This window comes from Cibotium barometz, chromosome 3 (genome assembly GCF_041138505.1).
Source record: "Cibotium barometz isolate CiBa-2024 chromosome 3, ASM4113850v1, whole genome shotgun sequence".
NCBI lineage: Eukaryota > Viridiplantae > Streptophyta > Polypodiopsida > Cyatheales > Cibotiaceae > Cibotium > Cibotium barometz.
Genome location: NC_141048.1, coordinates 22,139,486 through 22,163,799, shown reverse-complemented (window position 1 = coordinate 22,163,799; position 24,314 = coordinate 22,139,486). Strand labels below are relative to the sequence as shown.

The 24,314-nt window shown below is 45.7% G+C and overlaps 1 protein-coding gene across 7 annotated transcripts in view; it reads right to left on the bottom strand.

Annotated features, from left to right (window-relative positions):
* The window catches only part of EMB3108 (DEA(D/H)-box RNA helicase family protein), a 120,265-nt gene that overhangs the window by 32,338 nt on the left and 63,613 nt on the right, over positions 1-24,314 (bottom strand). For all 7 annotated transcript variants that reach the window (XM_086774634.1, XM_086774592.1, XM_086774644.1 and 4 more), the window contains 4 exons: positions 8,201-8,323; positions 7,644-8,107; positions 6,946-7,264; positions 6,215-6,367 (listed from right to left, as the gene is read on the bottom strand). In XM_086774634.1, the coding sequence (XP_086630760.1) occupies positions 6,215-6,367; positions 6,946-7,264; positions 7,644-8,107; positions 8,201-8,323 (1,059 nt within the window). The remainder of the gene's footprint in view (positions 1-6,214; positions 6,368-6,945; positions 7,265-7,643; positions 8,108-8,200; positions 8,324-24,314) is intronic.

The following is a 24,314-nucleotide window of genomic DNA, read 5'->3' as shown; positions in this document are numbered from 1 at the left end:
TACATTCATTCATACATTCATACACACACACACACACACACACATACATTCATACATACATACATGTATGTATGTGTGTATGTATGAATGTATGTGTGTGTGTGTGTGTGTGTGTCGGTGTGTGTGTGTGTGTGTGTGTGTGTGTGTGTGTATCGTTAGGTGTGGTCGTGTCGCTGTGCTCGCCTCTGTGACCTGCTCGCCTGTGTGACCTGCTCGCCTGTGTGACCTGCTCGCCGGGACCTGCTTGCCTGTGGACTTGCTCGCCGGGACCTGCTTGCCTGCGCACGTGTCTGAGAGAGAGCAGATTCTCCTTTGCTTTCCCTCTGGCTGCAGCTCTCACCTGTGTGTGTGTGTGTGTGTGTGTGTGTGTGTGTGTGTGTGTGTGTGTGTGTTATCGTTGCACGTTTGTGTGCTTGCGTCCTGCCAAGCTGCGTTCATCGACTTGTTCTACTTCTTTCTCTGCGTTTGATGTGTGCGCCTGTATCTTGTGTCTAGCGTCCCCTGTAATCTGCAGCTTCTCCTGTCCTTCTCTGTACATCCCTCTGTGTGTGTGTGTGTGTGTGTGTGTGTGTGTGTGTGATCTCTGAGAGAGAGAGAGAACATCATGGCTTCTCCTACAAAATATTATGCTCATAAAAAACAAAAGCACGCTGTGGATCAGAATGACCCTGTGCATGAGACGCCCGAGGCTGGGCTGATTTATGAGGTAATGCATGAAGGATTTCAGGATACACGCAAGAATTGGAAAGATCCTGTTCCTATGGTGGGGCTTGCAGTGGATGTGGATGAAATCATAGATCCCATTCGAGAATATGCAAAGCATGCTGTGATTATCTTTTTTCCAGGCAGGATGCCCGTGTTGCTGCTGATGTCGGGAATTGGTTAACACGGACATTGGGTGGTTGTTTTGTTCGCAAAGTCCACTATGTGGCAAGAGGTTTCTTTGAGGTTTATTATGGTAGATGAGCACCATAAACAAACGCTTTTAGAGCACTCCCCTCTCTTCTATGGACAACAGATGGTTCATGTATTGCCATGGTCCCCCACAAGAGACTATCAGGCTTTGATTAAGCATCGCTGTCCTGTTTGGGTAGAAGTGGTGGACTTCCCCCAATGTTTGGCCTCCTTGTTACCTAAAATTGCAGCATCTCTAGGAAAGGTTGTATGCCCTCCTAGACCAAATGGCAACTCAAATCGATTCTGTATTTTATGGGACACAGATCAGTCCACTCCGGAATCTTATGCTGTTACCATAAGTCCACTCCGGAATCTTATGCTGTTACCATAAATAACGTTTCCATGGGGAGTGCATTTTTCAGACTCAAATGGGGTCTTTTTGCAGGTGCATGCTTTGAGTGCAAAAAGTTTGGACATATGGCATCTCAATGCCCTCTGGTCCTCCATAAGATGCCGCCTGATGCCTTGCCCATCCCAATGCAAAATAAGGACACTCCTGGTCCTTCAGGGATTAAAAACAAAAGTATGAAGACTCCTGTTATGCCTCAAGAAAAAGGCAAAGTGCCAGTCTCTTCTGATATGAATGTAGCTGTGGCTAATCCCTCTACTTCTTCACCAAAAGGAAAAGAAAAGATACTTCAAGAAACCTCTCACCCACCACGCAGGACAATTATCCCCAGGCGTCCTTTACCTTCTAGAACTTGGAATGGAGCCTCCTCCAGTGGGCATACCCCGGAAGAAAATTCTGGAATTGGCATCACCTGGGCTACTGTAACTGCAGGTCGTACTCTGTTTCCAGAAGAAGAGGCTGCTAGCTTGCTAGCCACCCGTCTCATAGATATTCCTCCTCCTGATCGAGGTGTAGACCCTGTGGAGGAAATGCAAGCTTGAGCTACTTTTTTGTTCATGCTGTACATACACTATAAATATGATGTCATATATCACAGTTTTGACTCTCAATGTACAGGGTTTGTGTGACCCTAAAAAGTGGAAGATGGTTTGGGAATATTTGAAGCATATGCAGCCAGATATCGTTGCTCTTCAGGAACACAATCAACATCACTATGCTGGACAGCAAGGCCATTATGCTGGTTATGATATTTTTTATGCAGGCCACCATGCCTTTTCGGGTGTACTTTTTCTTGTGAAACATCATTTGCAGCCAGTCATGGCATTTAATGACTTCCAAGGCAGATGGATGGTTATGCAGTGCTTTATTCAGGATGAAATATTTGAATTTGCATCGATATATGCACCTCAATCCTCTCAGGCTAGAGGACAGATATGGCAACAAATGAAATTGTACCCTTGGAGACAGAAAGCATTCATATGTGGAGATTTCAATAATGCCCCTCAACCTGGTGATAATACATCCGGTCGTACACATATGCTTGCTACTGAGAGGTCTTCGTGGGCAGATTTTGTAGCAACACTTAATTTGATTGATATTTGGAAAGAATCTCAGCCTCTGATGCCTGGGTATACCTTCCAACATAATGCTCAATCCACTTACAAAGCTCGATTGGATCGATGGTATCAGCTTGATCCGTATCATTATGATACTCTCACAACCAAATTGTGGCTAGATTATACATTTACATATTCAGATCATGTACCCTTATGGCTCAGAGTTCATCTGCATGACATGCCCGATGACAGATTGCCACTTCGAAGGTTGCTTATTATCAATAATAGTTACTTGGAGCATGATGCATTCAAAGCACTGATACTTGAGGCCTGTCACCCACTCTTTCCTCAATCTTTCATTGACTTGGATTATGCATGGACAGCTTTTATTGCTCGCATGCAATCAGTCATCCGTGATTATGGTAAACAGTATCTGAAAGGTTGGAGACAGACTGTTGCTTATGCTAAGCAAACATGCCAATCGTTAATTGAGCTTAGTCATCTTCGCTCTCTAACTTTGGCTGAAGCCACTTCTTTATGTCAAGCTCATCACTGTATTCAGGTAAATGATCATCGAAAGCTTGTCAAATGGGAGATACGGGCACGACAATAGGCGCTTTTGGACAAAGGCTGCTCTTCCAAAAAAAATTTCAAGAGTTTACATTCCAGAAAACAAGCTGCATCTATATGTCGCACTTTAATTTCAGATGACACGTGGACCTCCACCCGAGCACAATTGGGACTTGTGTTGCCCATTTCTCCTCTCAATTTGATGAGGATGATTCTCACGCCATGGAAGTGTATGATGCACGTCATAAGTTATTACAGCATGTATCCCCCATCCTTTCTGCTACTCAAGCGCAACAACTAGAAACAAAATTCTCTGAACAAGAACTGTCTGATGCAATCAAGTCTTGTGGCCGATGGAAAGCTCCAGGATGGGATGGCCTTACAGTTGAATTTTTTCTTGCATATTGGGACACCCTCAAATTACCTTTGCTGCGTATGGTAAACATTGCCTGGGAGACAAGGCAAATGCCAGCTTCCTGGAAAAAAGGATTGGTGAAGCTGTTGCCTAAAAAACACTTATGTCAGTCTTTGGCAGACTGGAGACCAATTACCCTTATGCCGGTGATATACAAGATTATCAGTAAAATGGTTGTCGATCGCATTAAGGGTTACTTGAATGATGGACTTCATTCTGCACAGTATGGATTTATTCCTCGCAGGCACATTACAGATAACATTGCAAATGCTTATATCGGCATTCAATATGCCAAATACACGCAGCAGGATGTCTTATTATTGCAAGTGGATATTGCTAAGGCTTTTGATACTATTAAATGGAGGTTCATTTAAGAAACCATGCGTGCTCTGGGATTTGGAGAAAAAATGCAGAATATCATTTACTGGCTTTATGCTAGTAGTCAAGCGGCTTGTATATTGTCAGGAGATCTCTCAGAATCATGGACTTTGCATCGTTCAGTTAGGCAGGGATGCCCTTTAAGTGCTCTTTTGTATGCTATAGCAACGCATCCCATGCTTCTTTATATGGATCATTTGGTTGATACTGGCAGTCTTCATGGATTGGACATTCAGAATAGACGTCAGTTGGTTGCTCAAGCTTATGCTGACGATTCTTTTTTTCTTCCTCGCAATACACATCAGGATCTCTCTACTTTGATGCAGGCTCTTTCTTTGTTTGCGCTTGCGGCTGGCCTACAAATCAATTTTCAGAAATCTAAATTGCTGCCTTTGCATTCAAAACAGTGGCATAATTTGCTATGGCTAGGGGAAATAGTTTACTCCACTCATTTGATTCGGCATTCGGGATATCCTTTGGGATGGACAGTCACTCGCCGTCAACAAACAGATTGGGTCTTGGCAAAGCTCAAGAAAAAGTTGGAATACTGGAAACTTACAACATGGCCTTTGCATGTTCGTTTACGGATTCTCCAATCCATCTTGGTTGCCTATATTCAGTTCTACCTTCCTCTCATCAGGTTTTCTCAGGGGGAGCTAAAATTATTTATGTCCACCATCTTGGAGATATTCTGGAGATCGAAGCAGGGGAAAAAGAGTGTACGTTTGCTTTCGGCAAATCGTTTGTGTACCCCTAAAATGCATGGAGGCTTGAATATCCTTAATTTACAGGTGCATATTCTTGCCCACAGAGGTAAACTGATGCTTCAATTTCTGGAAGGCACTCAGCCTTGGACAGCGATGATCCGTCATTTATTACTTCATATGACGACTTCGGCTTTTGGCCATTGGCAACCTACTCATTGGGAATTTATTCTTGGTTACATTACTGGCAAAATTAAGGGCTGTCCTCTCATTTCTGGCTTACTTGCTGATTGGAAGCTTGTCCTTTCAAATTTAAAATGGAATGGTCGTGATTCCTTACAAGGCAACTCTCTCCGCGCTGAGAGCATCCATTGGTCCAGAGCATTTTCAGTTCCCCTGGCGGTGCAAGAACCCCGACGTTCATATTTCCTCCACTCAAAGGGTGTTACCTCTGTGGGAGATGTCGTCCATCCTGATGGCTCCCCTCTTTCTTTTCCACAGGCTGCTGCACATTATGGCTTGGGACCTCACTATCGTCGTCTTTGGCATGATATAATTCAGATGCTTCAGCCTTTTTTGCCGATTCCACTGTTGGAAATTCGAGATCGCCTACAGGATTGGACTATCTCCTCTTTTGATTCTTCATGCCATCCCTTGAGGCTATCTGATATTACAGTTGCTGGTCTGTATAAACATTTGTTGCCATTGCCTTGGGTTTCTAAACGGGCAAATCTCTTCTGGCATATGCATCGGTCGTCTTTGTGGTGGAAAAGACGATTGCAATCTCTTTGGCATTCAAAGCTTCCTCTTCGACAACAGCTTTTTTTGTGGCGTGTTCTTTTGGCTGTTATTCCCTCAGGACAGTTTCTAGCACACAGACATATATCCTCATCCACTTGCCATAGATGCTCTGCTTCCAGAGAGACAGTCATTCATATTTTCTGGAACTGTCCTTCTTCTCGTCAGTTTTTTCTTCCTATCATCCAGCTTCTGCGGGCTAGATTTCCAAATATGAAATTTGGAAAGTTTTTCTGGGTATTTGGTCTTCATTTGCCCAGACCAGAATTCACTCTTTTCTTCTCATGGGTGCGCTACTGGGCTTTATGGACACTATGGAAAGTTCGCAACCATGGAGTTTTCGGTGATGCGGCTTTTTCTGCCTTTTCTTTCTTTCGGTACTCCCTGCATCAATCTTTCTTCGATTGCATGCAGGTTGACCAAATAGATCATGATGTATATTTGTCTTATATTGACATCTTCAGTTGATGTACTTTGAGACTATCTACTTTGGATAGTCATCTTGTAAATCTAATATACAAATGATTCCACAAAAAAAAAAGTGTGTGTGTGTGTGTGCATTTAGACACATACATGTATGTATGTGTCTATACATGTATGTATCCATATATATACATCCATATATATACATGTATATATTCATATATGCATGTGTATAAATGGATATATACATGTATATATATGGATATATACATACATATAAACACACACATCCATGTATATGTGTGTGTGTGTGTGTGTGTGTGTGTGTGTGTGTGTGCGCGCGCGCGCGTGCATGTGCACATATATACGTGTGTGAAGAAATTCTCATTTAAAAGGCTTTAGTATACAAGTGGCAAATTGGAGATAATTGTGCTATAATCATTTATCTATTTAAACATAGACCAAGCAAGCTAAGTACTTCTATCCCACTTTAGGTCATTAAGACAGCTGACCAAGATTATGAAACAGATCAAGCTGCCAAAACAGAAATAATGTAAAATACCACAGGAAGACCCGCAGATTCTGCTTGCTTCACCGCCTCCACAAGTGGTCTGTTCGCTTTTGTATACAAGCTTGTCACAGTCCCAGCCTGTCCAGCTCTGGCAGTACGCCCCACTCTGTGAAGGAAGTCAACAGCTGATTTTGCAAACTCAGCCTGCACAACATAGACACGCAAAATCACTGAAAAATGTTTTTTAATCAAGAACAGTACTTCTATTAAGTATGAAAGACGCAACACGAGCCAAAGCCCAAGGAATCAATACACCATGTGAATTGAGAAAACCACGTAAGTGGCTGAAAATACCAAGATAAGCCAGAGGAAGACTAGATAAGAATGGATAGTCTTTCCACTTGGCAATCACAGATCTGGAGGAACCCTGTATCAACCTCCAAATGGCCATGAGTTATGCACATTATCAGTCCGGATGCAAGAAAGGGTTTGAGAATTGTAATCTGAGTTCTATCCATGACCTCTGTGCATCTGGCTCTCTATATGTATAAATCTGTGATGCTGACCAGTGTCTCCCAACAAGTATCAATAAGAACATGACACAGCCTGAAAACGGAGACTCGAACAGCATCCATACAGCACTACTCATTAGTGTGACCATAAATCCTAGCCAAAGAGGAGACAGAGCTCTCCTAGAAAGCCTTGGATGGGTGGTGTAGGAGTAAACCCCTTCAAAGCATACAAGCAGTGAGGAACACATTCTTCTGAAGGAGAAGTAGTACCTGAATCACATGGCTGACATTGTGAATATCAAGGCCACGTGCAGCAGCATCCGTACAAACCAGAACACCACCTTGCTCTTGAAAAGATTTCAAATTACCCATGCGTTCTTCAGGAGGTATCTCTCGATGATAGCATAGACACTCAATTTCTGCTCTTCTCAGTATCTTACAAATAGCATCTGCTGCCTCCACACTGTTAGCAAACACTAGAGTTTTGCTGGGCAAGCTCTCATTGCTTGAACTTGGAACATCAGATAAAGCATTTAGTAAAGCTTGTATTTGTGTGGTTCCATCAACCTCCACCCAATTCTCACGCAATCTGCAGAGTATAATACAAAAAAATAAGTATTAGATTCAAGACATTAAGAGTGCATAACGTGCTCCAAAACCAGACCAAAAAGCCTCAAAAATTTACCCCACATTGGATTCCCTCCTTCCTCTTCTTTCACTAGCAAGTTAGTTGAAGGAGATAGTCCAAGACCCTCTTTCTCCGGGGCCACCCTAGGTGGCACCTTAGAGACTTCAATGGGTCCAGGATATGGTGTTATCTATAAGAGTGAATGGACAGAAACATTCATCATTTCACCGCCAGGAACACCATATGTAATAATGGGCATCCAATTTTTTCATAGAGAGAGAAAACTCTACTGCATCTAAAATAGGCTGCTTAAACAAACAAATTGTCTATCCACACAAACCTGGGATTTTGCCGATGCAAAAAAAGTCCATTCACCCATTTCGCTTCTGGAAGGACACGTTTGAGGACGGCCCCTGGAGTTTTCTTCCCATTCTCTGGAAGTGTGGCTGCTGCGAAAATGTACTGTTTGCTTCTTGTATAGACCTTTCTCGACCTCAGCCAGTCCTTATGTTTGTTTTTCTTCAGTTCCAATCTTTCATCAGCTTCATCATCACTAGACTCAGCTTCTTGATCTTCCTCATCTGACTCAAGGCGTTCTTCCCTATCATCAGTGTCAGCAGCATCTTCTGCAGTTGGTTCTGCAGGCTCAAACTCTGTCCAAGGCCTAAAGTCTGCACTCTCACTAGTGGTCCCCCCTGGTTGGGATTTAGCAAGCTGCTTTTCCTCTAATCGGAACATGTTTAGGAGTCTCATGACTTGATTCTCAAAACCTCCAGATAAAAGCATGTCTGCCTCATCAAACACCTGTCCTTTGGACCATTGACCAAGTAAAAGATGAGCAATTGCATTGTACCAATGCTTGCGAAGTCAAGGTTCATGGAGCATGACATAGCTTACCACATATTTTACATCGCGTACAAATGCATTTCTACGTCTGCGTCTGGGATCATAGGCAAATAGATGGTTCAACAATGCAGCCGGTGTTGCCACAACAATATCTGGAGGAGAGATTGGCCATCCCTGCATACAATTCCCAACAAAAATTGTTATTTGAATGTAAATATCCTCTCTCTCTCTCTCTCTCTCTCTCTCTCTCTCTCTCTCTCTCTCTCTCTCTCTATGTATTGTTGGAATATATCATCTCCAAAGGGTCTACATCACCTCTTTTCATGCTTGTACTGGTCATTTTATGAGACCCTGCATTGGCATATTTAGCAGATATTATTTGGGATTTTTCTACCATTTTTTAGGCATTTTATAGCATTTTATGCTATTGGACAACTGTCGGCCTGCTACACCTGGCTGACCAGCTTTCTTGAGGGATATATAAGGGTTCTCACCCTTCCCCTCACTTTTCATCTCATTCTTGCATATCTAATGGAGGTCATTGGCTGTAGCAACAATCTCTTATGCTTGTAAGCACCTACGGGCTTCCCTCGTGCTCATTTTAAGCAATAATCAACTGTTTCCAACCTTCTACAATTTGTGCTTTGGGCCTACAACCTGTGGTGCTCTTTCTTTCATGGTATCAGAGCCAAACGATGATCTATAGGCACGAAAGTGCTGCATATTCTCTCTAGGAGCAGAGGTTTTGCTGCGGTTTCTGCATTCTGGCTGCGTTTCATGCATCTGTAGCCTACCTGGGACTGTTGCGTTTTTGCTGTTGGAGTCTCAAGCTCTCTTCTAGGTGCTGAGCACAGGGTTCTTGAGAGATCTTCTTTCTCTATTTCACTTTTCCCACCCTCCCTCCCTTTCTTCTTTCCTCCTCTTGCTGTGCACAGCTTGAGAGGAGGCTATTTGCTGTTTTTTTACAGCCCTCTTGCTTCAAAGGAGGTTTATTGTCAGAGGACACGGCTCTCGGAGATTTCTTTGCTACCGTTTCTTCTCCACTCTTACGCACAGCAGCGGTGGTGCTTCGCAGGTTGTCAGCGGACTACCTGAGTCAAAGGAGGATTATCTGTCAGCAAACATGGCTTCCAGAGATTTCCCTACGGTTGTTCCTTCTCCAAATTCTACCCCAGGGCCTTCTAGGCCTGAATCCTACCAGTGCTATTGCTCTAGCTCAGAATCCTGTGATACGGGGAAGATCCAAGCATATTGAAGTGCGTTATCATCTTGTACGCGTCTGGATCGAGTTGAGACTTCTTCGGCTGGCCTACAGGCTACTGTTCTACCAAGGACAATGTGGCTGATCTCTTCACCACACCACTTCCGAGAGCTACTTTGGAGGTGTTACTTCAGCGTGCTGGTATTGGACCGCCCCTCTGGTGCTGAAGACGAGGTGTTGGAATATATCATCTACAGAGGGTCTACATCACCTTTTCTCATGCTTGTACTGGTCATTTTATGAGACCCTACATTGGCATATTTAGCAGATATTATTTGGGATTTTTCTACCATTTTTTAGGCATTTTAAAGAATTTTATGCTACTGGCCAACTATCAGCCTGCGACCAGCTCTCTTGAGGGATATATAAGGGTTCTCACCCTTCCCCTCACTTTTCATCTCATTCTTGCATATCTGTTGGAGATCATTGGCTGTAGCAACAGTCTCTCATGCTTGTAAGCACCTACTGGCTTCCCTCGTGCTCATTTTCAGCAATAATCAACTGTTTCCAGCCTTCTACAGTTTGTGCTTTGGGGCTACAACTTGTGATGCTCTTTCTTTCATGTATGTATGTATGTATGTATACACGCGCGCGCGGGGGATCTGCAACAGCCTTGACAGTCTCTGCAAACTCGTTGTAATCTAAGGCTACATTGTCCATCGCTGCGGATAGACCCACATCGTCGTCGTCAATGGAGAAAGGATAAGGAAGGGGATCCACGAGCTCACGCAAGACCGACAAAGGACAAACTGTGTCGGTTTGGCAAGCTACAATGGCTTGGCGCATACGCCCAAGCTCAGCCTGCAACAGGCCGGAAATAGGAGACAAGATGCCAGAAAAACTCCCCGAAGTCCCTACTACCAACGGACTACCCCCTCTAGAGGCCATTTTTAGGGAAAAAAAATAGAAATTCGAATATATGAAATTAAATATCCAACGAAAATAGAATAAATAAAGAATGCAAAGCGAACAAATAGGAACTAGCTACCCGGTCCCTAGGTGTGCCGGCCAATCATAGTAACAAAAAAACATGTTTCTAGCTTTCGAAACCTCGAAACCTCAAAACGGTTTTTAGTGAAGGGAGATAGAATTAGGGTTAGGTTTTCATGTGGGAGACATACACAGAGAGAAGAAGGAGAGAGAGAGAGTTGTGGGGATAAGTCAACTCAATGGAAATTGAGTTGTGTGACTCCCCTATCACACATGTATATTGCACTAGTACACATAGTGCACTTAGTACATTAAAAGTACTAAGTGTACTATGTACTATAACTTATGGGCTTGTACACACTACAAGGGTGGGCATAATGCCTTTACCCCAACAACCTCCCACTTAAAGGCAAAGTGCCCTTAAGTAAAGGAAAAGAAAAAATCAGCATGTACATGATAATATACAAGGCCATATCAAGGCTGAAATTGGCCTCATCCAATGCCCATCAAGTGTCTGCAATGAGCAAACCGCTCTGGAGGCAAACTCTTTGTCAACAGATCAGCCGGGTTGTCATCCGTATGAATCTTAACAAGCTGAATTTGCTTGTTCTCTATCACCTCTCCGATGAAGTGATACTTCACATCCACATGCTTCGTCTTTGCATGAAAGACAGGATTCTTTGCCAGCTGGATGGCACTCTGACTGTCACAATGCAACAATGGAATATCCCCTGTATAACCCAAATCAACCACTAACCGAGATAGCCATAATGCCTCCTTGCAAGCCTCTGTGGCTACAATATACTCGGCCTCTGTAGTAGATAAGGCAATGCACTTCTGCATCCTGGATATCCATGACACAGCACCTCCTGTGAATGTAAACACATAACCGGTAGTAGACTTCCGGTTATCTGGATGACTGGCATAATCCGAATCCGTGTAACCATGCACTAATGCATCCTGTTTGCCAAAGTAGATGCACATATCCTGTGTGCCCTTCAGGTATCTCATGACACCTTTCACTGCTTCCCAATGCTTCTTGCCAGGGTTGGCCATGTATCTAGTAACCACTCCCACTGCAAATGCAATGTCCGGCCTGGTAGCAACCATGGCATACATGAGACTGCCACAAGCTGAAGCATACGGAATCTTGGCCATATCAGCCCTGTCACTATCCGACTGTGGGCTGTCCATAGCACTGAGTTTCACATATGGAGGCAAAGGAGTACTAGTCTTCTTCCCCCCCTCCATATTGAACCTCTGCAAAACTTTGCCAATGTATTCCTTCTGAGACAAATACAACAAATGCTGATTTCTGTCCCGAAGTATTTGCATACCCAAAATGTGATTTGCATCACCCAAATCCTTCATATCAAAGGTCTGATGCAGCCTCTTCTTCAAGGCATCCATCTCTTTAGGAGATTTCCCGGCAATCAACATATCATCAACATACAAGATGAGGATCAATAGACTGCCATCCAAAGTTTTCTTGGACTATAAGCAGTGATCTATGTCACTTCTCCTAAAATTCTGGGATTTCATGAATGTATCAAATTTATGATACCATTCCCTTGGTGCCTGTTTCAGCCCATAAAGACTCTTTTTCAGCTTGCATACAAGCTTCTCCTTTCCATTCACTGCATAACCCTCTGGCTATTGCATATACATCTCCTCATGGAGATCACCGTGAAGAAAAGCAGTCTTCACATCAATCTGAATCAAATCCAGATCATCATGAGCAACCAAAGCTAATACAGCTCTAAGTGTGGTCATTTTGACCACTGGAGAGAAGATCTCATCAAAGTCCACACCATATTTTCCTGCTTGAAGCCCTTAGCCACTAACCTGGCTTTGTATCTTGGCTTTGCATCTAGTGCAACTTTGAGCCTGTAAACCCACTTGCATGGCAAAACCTTCTTGCCTGTAGGCAAATGCACCAACTTCCATGTTCCATTTTTGTGCAGAGAATCCATCTCTGACTTCATGGCACGCTCCCAAAGAGCCTTGTCTGCCCTCTGTAAAGCCTCCTTATAACATGAGTCAGTAAGCATCAAGTAGTTAACCCCTGGAACAAACCTGTCAGGGGCTCTGGAGGGTCTTGTGGACCTCCATACCCAATGACCATCATTTGCAGGTTGTTGTCCAGCCTGTATATCACCTATTGGTGGCTCCTGTTCCATGCCATATGGTTGAAAGATCATGCCCGGTATCTCCTCTAACTGTGGTATATCCATAGGGATATCTTCTGCCATCTCACAGTCAGTAAACATCAAGTAGTCAACTCCTGGAACAAACCTGTCAGGGGCTCTGGAGGGTCTTGTGGACCTCCGTACCCAATGACCATCATTTGCAGGTTGCTGTCCAGCCTGCATATCACCTATTGGTGGCTCCTGTTCCATGCCATATGGTTGAAAGATCATGCCCGGTATCTCCTCTAACTGTGGTATATCCATAGGGATATCTTCTGCCATCTCTGGCTGTCCATTTGGACCACTTTCAGCACCATTTAAGGGCTGGTTTTGCTGCTGTAATGGCTGATTTACAGCCCTTGGTTGTTGTCCATGATGTCCATCATCATCAAAGATGACTCTGCCAGGCTCCTGTTGCCTTGCAGGCTCCTTATACATGCATGTTTCATCAAAAATGACATCATTGCTGCGTATAATCTTTCTATTCACGGGATCCCAAAGTCTATACCCCATTTCACCTCTGTTACCATATCCTAGGAATATGCATTTGTGAGACTTAGGATCAAGTTTGGTGCGCATTTCCCTGCATATGTGCACGTACGCAACGCAACCAAACACTCTCAAGTGCTTGTATGACGGAGGCTTCCGTGTCCATACTTCCTCTGGCACTTTCCCACCAAGCCTCGTGTTAGGTGACCTGTTTATAAGATGAACGGCTGTCATAACAGCTTCAGCCCAAAAACCATGAGGTAACGCAGCATGTGACAACATAGAATGGACCTTCTCCTGAATGGTCCTGTTCATCCTCTCTGCTGTCCCGTTTTATGGAGGGTCATAAGGAGTAGAGAGCTCCCTCTTGATGCCTTTAGCATCACAAAAGTCCTGAAACTGTTTGGACATATACTCTCCACCATTGTCAGAACGCAAAGCCTACAGTGTTTTGCCAGTTTGATTCTCAACAAGAGCAACAAACTTCTGAAACACAGAGAATGTATCACTCTTCAAACGAAGAGGATAAACCCACACCTTGCGTGTGGCATCATCTATAAAAGACACAAAATATTTTGCCCCTCCTAAAGAAAGCTGAGGCATCTCACATACACCTGTATGCACAAGCTCTAACTGAGCATCTTTCTGTCCAAGAGATTTCTTGTGGGGGCACTGGAGTTGCCTGCCATATATACAATGCTCACAAAACTGAAAAATTGAGAACTTTAGAGAAGGCAAGTAACCAAAACGAGACAATAGCTCCATTCCTTTGACACTCATGTGTCCCAACCGACTATGCCACATAGAGATTTCCGGCAGCTCGGTTGCATTTACATTAGCATGGTGACAAACACCAGCATGCATGAAGTAAAGAGTGTCCACCTTAGAGCCTCTGGCAACAACCAGTGAGCCCTTACTAATCTTCCACTTTCCACTACCAAATGTGGTAACATAATCAGCATCATCAAGCTGTCCAGTAGAAAGCAGGTTCTTCTTGATCTCAGGCACATGCCTGACATCATGGAGCATAAGCTGTGAGCCATCTGAAAACACAAGCCTCACATCACCTCTGCCAAGAATCTTGCATGCATGGTTGTCACCCAAATAAACTACTCCTTCATTGCCAGCAGTATACCTGACAAATAAGTCTCTGCAACCTGTGACATGAAAGGAGGCACCTGAATCAATGATCCATGAGTGCATACCATGACCATCTCCTGTAAGAAGTGAATGGGCATCAAGTGAAGACGTGAATAGGACCTCATCCTCACTGTCACCTGCATGTGACACATTGATTTCTTCAATCTTGACTCCACTTTTGCCCTTTGGCTTTACATCTTTGTCTTCATCTTTGTCTTTGTCTTTGCCTTTTCCCTTTTCCTTTTGATCATTTTTCCATTTGTAGCATTGCTTTTTGATGTGTCCCTTTTTGCCACAATAATGGCATTCCAAGTCCTTTTTGGAGCGAGACTTGCTCCTTCCCCGTTCTTGGCTTTTACCCCTTTGCTGGGATCTGCCACGTGCATTCATTACATTGGACTTTCCAACGGAATTGTTCTTCCTGTTCATCTCTTCTTGAAGAAGAGCACCTTCCACATCTGCATATGACAGCATAGCATTCGAATTGCTAGTGGCTGTCCTGAATGTGTCCCAACTCTCTGGCAAAGTGCATAAGAGAAAAGTGGCTTTGAACTCATCGTCCATTGCTAACTTTTGATTAATAACTTGGCTGACAATACCATTAAACTCATTTAGATGGGCTGCCATAGACGCCCCTTCCTTCATTTGAAGACCTATGAGTTTCTTCAACCAATACACTTTGCTTGAGGCACTTTGCTGGGCATACAAGTCCTGCAATCTCTGCCACATTCCCCAAGCTATCTTCTCTTCACGAATGCTGAAAAGTAAAGTGTTTGACATAGAGAACATGATGGTGGATCTTGCTAGCTCATCCATATCTTCCCACTCTTCAGCAGTAAGAGAAGCGGGCATTACACCCCTTTCTTTGATAGGCTTGTGCTGCTTCTTCTGGAGCAACACATTATAGCACTGGCTTTGCCAAATATCATAGTTATTTGAGCCTTCAAGCTTCTTGATGTGAAGCAATGAAGAGCTCTCACCTGTGGTTGCCATAGCAATATGCAACCTGTCAATGCCTGACTCCCTGCAAAATGTGCAAACACTCCACCAAAAGCACACAAAGTGCTTACAGTTGTTCTCCCAAAGTTTATCTCCCGCTGCGGAAGCACAAATGCAACTCTACTCCCACTGTATGTAATGAAATCACCAAAATCTGGTTGTGCAGATTTAGGACAGCACCTTAAATGTGCTCTGTTCCCCTTCCAAAGTACTGTACAGCAGTACTAAGTGCTTACCAATGATGTACCATACCTGTACCGGCAAGTACAGCAACTGAAATTGAGCCTTTTGTTCACTCAAATCAATGTGCAACCATGCCAAAACTTGTACAAAGCTGTACCAAATCTGTACCGACAGGTACAGTAGCAATAAATGCTCTCCTAGCTGTCCAAATGATGATTGTATCTGCTCAATTGCAAATCCCAAAAAAAAAAAATTTGAAGCATGTACCTCTGAATTTTTTATTTTTCTTTTTGTTGCAAGAAAAGGGGGTGATGATGCTGCTGCTGTTCTGGTGAAGGACTCCTCTACGCCCAGCTTCTCGGCTGCATTCAGTATTGCAGGGCAGCGTGTAGGCGGCCTCTCTCACCCCACCAGGCAGCGGCGACGTGTAGGTGGCCAGGTAAAGCTGCCTCAGCAGGCAGCGATGGCCGATACACAGCGTGTAGGCTAAAGAAGCGAGACAACCAGAGCCAACGTTACACGGTGCCACGGGGAAGCACGAATGGATGCACGGTTCCGTGACGAGCTGCAGCTACCGATTGGAACGGAGCCTGTCACGCACGGCGCCCAACTCCTCCTGCTATGCACGAAAAGCTCCACGTGGACAGTAAGCTTTGTTACGCCTTGGCCAGCGCTACACGCGATGGCTCTCACGTAACGCCGTTTGTTGACGCCTTGTGGCTAACGCTCGACGCCTTGCTACGTGCGAATGGGTATGCCGCTGAACTCCTCCGGCCTCACTCACTCACTGCACGCACACTCACTGCACGTCTCACAGAAATCTGCTGACCTCTTGCAGAAAACGCAGAAGAAGCTCAAGGCATCATCCCCATCACCATCATCAACCGTTAAGCGTCACGATTTGGAACCCTGATTACGTTGTGATTTGTGGGCTTCTCGATTCACTGGGGTTTCTTCCCGGCTGGAACTTCTGCATCTCAGAAATGTGCGAAAGGAATGTGCTTTACAGCTGTGGGGCCTGTGGATACCCTCTGAACCTTTGCTCTGGTACCAGTTGAAGGGAGATAGAATTAGGGTTAGGTTTTCATGTGGGAGACATACACAGAGAGAAGAAGGAGAGAGAGAGTTGTGGGGATAAGTCAACTCAATGGGAATTGAGTTGTGTGACTCCCCTATCACACATGTATATTGCACTAGTACACATAGTGCACTTAGTACATTAAAAGTACTAAGTGTACTATGTACTATAACTTATGGGCTTGTACACACTACAAGGGTGGGCATAATGCCTTTACCCCAACATTTAGAAACCTCAAAACCTCTCCAGTGTACGGTAGTTTCGCCCAAATTTCAAGTTTTGTTTTTTTTTCGTCCCCTGATTTTTCTAGGATTTTTGTTTTTGTGTTTCTTCCATATCTTCCTCATCACCTTTCTTCCCTCTTCTTCTCCTCCCTCCCTCCTTCGCTCTTCCATCTTCTGCTACTTCTTTCACCTCTACTCCTCCTTCCTTCACTCTCTTCTTCTTCTCTCTTCTTCTCCGTTGCTCTTCTTCTCCTTTTCTCTTCTTCTCCTCTCTTCTTTCCCCTTTTTCTTCCGTCAAAGTCTTAAATCTTTCCCAATTTCTATCTTCTCTTCTTCAATTTCTTAAGAGTCCTTGATTGAACCACTTGTGACATCTAATCAAGCAAAATTGCCATAATGTCTCACCAAAATAACGATGATTCCCCGAGATGTGTGAGAAGAGACCATTTTTTTATCATTACACTTTTTTTTAGATGGCCACTATAAGTTCTTTAAGTATTTATACTTTATGAAATTATTGATTTTTCGAAACCTCACGGTTTCTTAGCCGAGGAACAAAACCTTTCGAAACAAAACCCCAAAAACCTCGAAACGAAAAAAGCCTCAAAACGTTTCTTGTGACTATGCGGCCAATGTTGATAAAGTGTGTGTTGCGGGCGAGATGACGTCTCTAGCACAACTGCGCGTGCTTGTGTCCTTCAACAGTGTCGATGGAGTAGCAACGAGAGAGTTGGAGATGGCGGGGAGGTTGAGAGATAGAGACTCATTTGGTAGAGCACGTGCTTGACGTGCAAGATGTATACGGTTCAAAACCCTGCATTCCTACCCGTGAGGTGTTGTTTTGCGGCTTGAATAGTCGTCGTTGCCCCAGTTATTTTGTCCCTAGAGGACCCATGGAGGCATGACAAACATGCGAGCTCCAGCCTCATTCATGACCCCAAGATTTGTAGCCGAATTGAGCAGATATGGGCGGGACTGGACTTTTCCTCAGGATCTGCAGCGTGCACTTTGGATGATGGCCTTGGGGAGGTTAGTATTTTCTTACAAGAGGCAACCCAGAGTAGATTGGAGGGATTTCCGGAGCAGGAGAGAAGTCTGAGGAGGGGCCTAGTCTCTTTACAGTGTCTTCAAGAGAGTTCCCCAGACAGCCCGTGGATTGAGAGTCAGATCGCTGCGGCCTGCACGGAGATTCGGTCCATTGAGGAGAGGAGGGTGGAGTATAGATACCATCCCAGAGCTTCATTTTGGACTCAGGCCGGTGATAGAGTTACTGGAGACTTCTTTGAAATAGCCAGCCCACACAGGAGGAGAGACGGTGTTCGCAGGCTACGTGGCCAGGATGGAGCTACTGTTTCTGATCCCCCCGCGCAGGTGAGAGCCATGGCCCATCGCCATGGATTTCTTCCGATCTCTTCTTGCTGGTGCCTCGTTATCCCCCCCTCCCCCCCCCCCCCCTGCCCCCGGTGATAGATGCGCGCAAGAGAGTTTCGAGGCACACGAGAGAGGCGGTTCCCCCCTCTCTTCAGTCTTTCTTATTGACCCCTTTCACTACAGAGGAGCTAGCGAAGGCGGTGAAGGCATTACCCAAGGGCAAATGCCCGGGGGCAGATGGGCTTCTTGTTTCTTTCTTTCTTCGCCATAGGGACCTCATGGAAGGTGGCCTTCGCGCTGCCTTCAATGAGATTATGCTCATAGGTGCCATGCCAGAGAGGCTCACAAAGGGCTTGATACATTTGATTCCCAAGGAGGGTGGTGATAGATTGGAGATCCAACAATGGAGACCCATCACCCTTCTAGGGACGGCCTACAAGATTTTGGCCAGGGCCATCAGCAGGTGACTTCAGCCTTCCCCTCCATGACACTCAGACTGGTTTTGTTCAGGATTGGAGAATTCTAGACAACATCTTTACCTTTTGGGAGGCGAGAGCTTTGGCCAGGATGCGACAACAAGACCTCATTGTGCTACTCCTAGACTTTGAGAAAGCTTATGACAAGGTGGATTGGAGCTTTCTAGAGGGCACTATGAGCCGGATGGGATTCCCCATGGAGTGGATTCGTGGAGTCTCAGGACTTTATTCAGCATCTCACAGCCAGGTTATCATTCAAGGAGCCTGAGGCGACAGATTCCCCCTTTCTCGCTCGGTTCGACAGGGCTGTCCAGGAGTAGTTTTCTCTCCGCCCAGGAGATCGGACTTCAGGGATTGCACCTTCCCCTCCGCATGCAAGAGGAGCTGCTGGACTCAGAGTTTGCAGACGACACGTCACACAGCAGCATACCTTGCTGGAGATGTTGGGAATCTCCAGAGATTTGCAGAGACGATAGAGATTTTATGCCGTGCATCAGGAGCACAGATCAACTGGCAAAAGTCATGCCTCACCACCCACCCCGACTTGGCGACTAGTTGAGGCTTTCCAGTGGATCCCGAGGGGGGACTGCAGTTCGATACCCCGATTGCCAGGTTGGCATTGATATCTCCCCTGCGCAGCACCTCACTCCGCTTCTTCTGAGTATTCGGAAGAAGCTTCGATACTGGAGCTCAGCGAGGCTATCCCTAGCCGGCAGAGTGGTGGTGGCGAACCAGGTACTGCTTGCCACCATGTGATACATCACCTCCTGTTGGGCCTTTTCTCGAGCTTGTATTGGCCAGGTACAACGTTTGATCCAGAACTTCTTGTGGTCCGGAAGTGATGGGAGGCCAGCCAGGGCCAAGGTGGCATGGAGGGTGATCATTCATCCATGTATCAGAGGGGAGCTCGGCCTCATTGATCCAGCTATACAGAGTCGTGCCCTGCTAGGCAAGTTGATTGTCAGAGGGCTCCTACCCGGTGGTGAGCCTTGGAAGGATTTCCTCTTGGCCCGGATTTCAGCCCGCACTCCGAGCCTTGGAGGCCCATGGCAGCAGAGCACTAGATGGATCTCCACAGAGTTGCGAGAGCCCATGGTTTTAGTCTTGCCCTTGAGGAAAGATTCGCAGCCATTCTACTTCATGCTTGGGATCACCTCAGGCCAGCCCTCAGACAGATTGTTCCAGTGGCCTTAGAGCAGCAGCTTCGACAGCCTTTGATCTCGAACCCCCTGATCCGTTTACACATAGGCCACATGCTAGGGGCCCGACCGCACATATCTTGGGGCGCCTTGAGCATGGGACCAGACGGGTCTCTTGGAGATTGGGTTGCACACAGGCAGCTACCTCAGGAGGAGCAGGAGAGAGGCCTGACAGGGATCCAGGGTAGAGACAAGCTCATCATCGACATTAACTCAGCTATTCCTCTGAAGTGGCTGACTCCTATTCCAGACCCGACCCCCCCCCCCAGTGTAGCTAGGTGTGTTCACCAGACACAATATCCTCGTGGCGGTCCATGGAGCAAATGTGGATAGTGGTCTGCTCACTTTTTCTATTGGAGCACATGGCAGATTAGAGAGATCAGAGCACCCCTTGGAGGATTTCAAAGACTGCACCTTGCAGAGGGTGAGGGTGATTGGTTTTCGGGCATAGGCATGGCACATATATCCAACACCGGCCAAGGTCACCAGAGGGAGAGATTTTGGCGGTTATGGATTTAGGAGTGCTGACCTCTCATGTGGTTGCAGTGGGACCCTGGAGAGTGGACTTGGCATGACCCCACAGATCGGGTGGAGACTCTGGATGCCCCTTTCTTTGCATATACAGCACGGTTCGGCCGCAAGATCCAGATGCCAGAGATAGATGGCACACCGGCAACAGCAGCACACTGGCAGTCTCAGGGCCTATCACAACGCTTTCTTTCAGATTTCTGGAAGAGGCTTTGGGACAGCTTTCGGCCGAGGAAGATCACTCTCTTCTTTTGGCTGACGGCACACAGGAGTCTGGCAGTGGGTACTTGGCTGGCAATCGGAGGTCAAACAACAGCTTGTCCCGAGGTGCGGCCACCCTCAAGAGTCTCAGCTACATTGCCTTTGGGATTGCCCGAAGGCTCAGCAGATTCGGCAATGGATTCTCCGCATCTTCGCTATGGATAGGGCATCAACCAAGATCATCACTTGGGGTATTGTTGCTTGGGCCACCGAGGCTAGAGTGGTTAGGACTTACGAGGAGGATGGGGGAGGCCTTGCCCTTCAAGTCTCCCACCGTCGTATTGCAGTAGTACTAGAGTCACAGCCCCACCTGCACGTGTCTAGCGACCAGGCTCATGCCAATGATGGGAGATTTGCAGTAGCAAAGCAACCTGGCACATCTGGCGTGCTAGATGTCGCGAGGCCATCGATGGTACCCACACTCCGCCGACTGAGATCATCAGGAGCATATGGCTCAACATCATTCACACCCTCCACGATTAGTGGAGGAAGCTGCAAGGAGGTTCTGATCGCATGCGGCAGCGGTCGGCGGGAAGCCTTCTTGAGATTTTGGAGGCCTGGCCCTTTCCTCACAGATAGAGGCAGTGACCCCATTTGGCATTACAGACCACCTGTGTGGTTGTCCCCCCCCCCCCCCCCCCCGCCCCCCCCTCCCCTGTATGAGATAGCCTTCTCCTCATAGAGCGGCCAGCCGGAGGAGAAGCATCTCTTCCCCTTATGATCACTTGTTTATCGCCCTTCTATGAGGCGAGTTTGTATTTAGCCCTTTGTGGTTGTCCTTAGCCCTTTGTGGTTGTTTTTTTTAACTAATTGAGGATCTTTTTCTCGGAAAAAAAAAACCCAACATACCTACCTGCCAAAAAAAGGGTCGTGATCAACGGGAACACAAAACGAGGTATTTCTGCAAGTTCTTCTGTCCTGGAAAAACTCCACGCGATGAGTCACGATCTACTTTTTCACTGAAGATAGAACTCTTTTTTTAAATAAAACTGCCAAAAATAGCTGAAAGTCACTTATATCTGCTTTTTCTCTTAAACGACCCAAACTTGATAATTCCACACACAATCTGGGTGTCCGTGTCCTGTGACCCTTCCAGATGGTAGGCCCCCTTAATCATAGTGCCCAACAGGCTGATTTCGGCTGCTCTTGGGACATCTCCAGCCCCACAGGTGTGTGAATCTATTTTCATGAACCTTAGTAACCTAGCTTAGAATAATAAATTTAAACTCGAAAATACTCTTACCACCTACAAAACCCATAAGACCACATATAAGTCCCAAACAGGTGTGCACCACACGCGTCCACAAGGGTACCCAGGCGTCCCTGCCCCATGGACAACACACACAGTAAAACCAGGCAATGTCCATACAGTCAAAACAAGTCACGCAAAGTCAAATAAAATCATTGATGCACATGGATGAATTGAAGATTGGAAGAATTCCCCATCAACTCATTTGTAGTCCAAAAATCCATTATAGGCCCCAGGTATAAATACCTGTCCAAACCAAAGATATGTACAGGCCCCAGGTAGGAACACCTGAACAGACCATGAATAAGTATTGGCCCCAGGGCACAAGCACCTATACAGACCATGAATCAACGCCCCTGCACTACAGTGTCTATACAGACCACAGATTCCAAAAATAATCATGTCATGTCCTTGGCCTCCAAGTGGCATATGCTACCACAAGATCCATGCACCAAATTCTTCCAATACATCAATGAAAAAAACAAAAGCAAACAGTCCAGACCGGTCTTCACAGTCGTTACTCTCTCACCAAAAGGTCGTACAGGTCGAACCTCGCCTCGTGTGTGAGTTATGTCAACCCTGTAGATGGCCCCTGTCGGAGTAGAACCCTCGATCTTCAATCTTCACCTGAAAAGCAAGACCTTCGCGACAAAACAGTCCTGTGGCATCTGCTATGCATGGGACACCTAGAAGGCACCACAGACACCCCAAATACCTTTGAGTCGGACACTTTATTCGCGATGAAAGGTAATGTCCAGCCCTGAAAACCTGTTTCCAGCCCTCTCTAAATCCAAGAAAAAGGCCCTGCCCATGTGCTTTCACTCAGCAAAACCTAGCCTATGTGTGGAAGAGAGAGAGAACACCTGAAAACGTGCCAAACAGCTGTTATGACCAGAAAATCAGCAAGCGATCAGCTCTGTAGCAAGCACCTGCATGCAGAGAAGTGCCAAAAAGCATAATAGTTCCAACAACCAACAAAAACACCAAGCAAGGATGACCGAACGGCAGATACAAAGCTCTTATGAAGATTCTGACTGCACGAACAGCTTCAGAAGGGGGGTAAAACCCTAACATACCTACCTGCCAGAAAAGGGTCGTGATCAACGGGCACACAAAATGAGGTATTTCTACGAGTCCTTCTGTCGTAAAAAACTCCACGCGATGAGTCGCGATCTGCTTTTTCACTAAAGATAGAGCTCTTTTTTTAATAAAACTGCCAAAAATAGCTGAAAGTCACTTATAACTGCTTTTTCTCTCTTAAATGGCCCAAACTTGATAATTCCATGCACAATTTGGGTACCCATGTCCTGTGACCCTTCTAGATGGTAGTCCCCCCCCCCCATCATAGTGCCCAACAAGGTGATTTGGTCTTATCCTAGGACATCTCCAACCCCGCTGATATGTTCATCTGTCTTCATGAACCTTAGTTACATGACTTAAAATAATAAATTAAAACTGGAAAATACATTTACCACCTACACACCCATACAACCACCTATTAGTCCCAAATAGGTGTGCACCACACATGTCCACAGGGGTACCCAGGGCCCAGGCATCCCCGGTCCCATGGACAACACACGCAGTAAAACCACGCATATTCCATACTGTCACTAGCCTCCAAGATGCCTAAATATTTGGAAAGTACAAGCTTTGGGAATGGGGGATTATCCTAGAATACAAAGGACCACACTCCTAAAATTTAGAAGAGTTGCTATTTTTGGCCGGACTCCGATGGAAATTATGTTCACGTTATTACATCTGGGATTGAGCAGATGCCAAGAGTTGGCAAAGTGCCTATGACTGAATGTCTACCAGTTGGGATATTGATAAAGTTTATGGAAGGACCCATCTCTTAGATTGGGACATGTGGCAAGAAAGTGGACCAAAGTGAGACAAGTGGCCTGACACTTGTTAGAAAATGGATCAAAGTGAGACAAGTGGCCTCACACTTGTCATTTCAGCTATTGTGTGGCTCTCCACTTGTCATTGTAGCCTTCTCTTGCCATTTTAGCTCAGGGGAGGCCCAAATCTATAAATTGGAGCCCTCTCTCTTCATTAATGGAGGCTCTCTTGCTGCACACTAGCCTCTACCACCGTTACAGGCTGCCCTAATGATGGCTACTCTCTTTCTCTCTCTCTTGAAGGCTGCCCATGAAGAATACTGGCTGTTGGGGACTGTTTTGGAGGCTTCCATCGCGAAGAAATATTGAAGGCAAGGGTATTTAATCATTTATTATGATTTCTAGCCATTGTACTTGTTGCACCAGTGGCTGTACCAGCTTTTGTACTTGCTGTACCAACCACTGTACCTGCTATACCACCATTTGTACTTGCTATACCTGTTGTACCAACCACCGTACCAACTGTACCAACCATTGTACCTGTTGTACCAACCATTGTACCTATTGTACCAGCTTTTGTACTTGCTATACCTATTATACTAGCATTTGTACTTGATGTACCTGTTGTACCAACCACCGTACCGGCTATACCAGCCATCGTACCGGATGTACCAACCACTGTACCTGCTATACCAACCATTGTACCGGTTGAATGGAGAGTTGTACTTGCTGTACCAGCTCTATTGC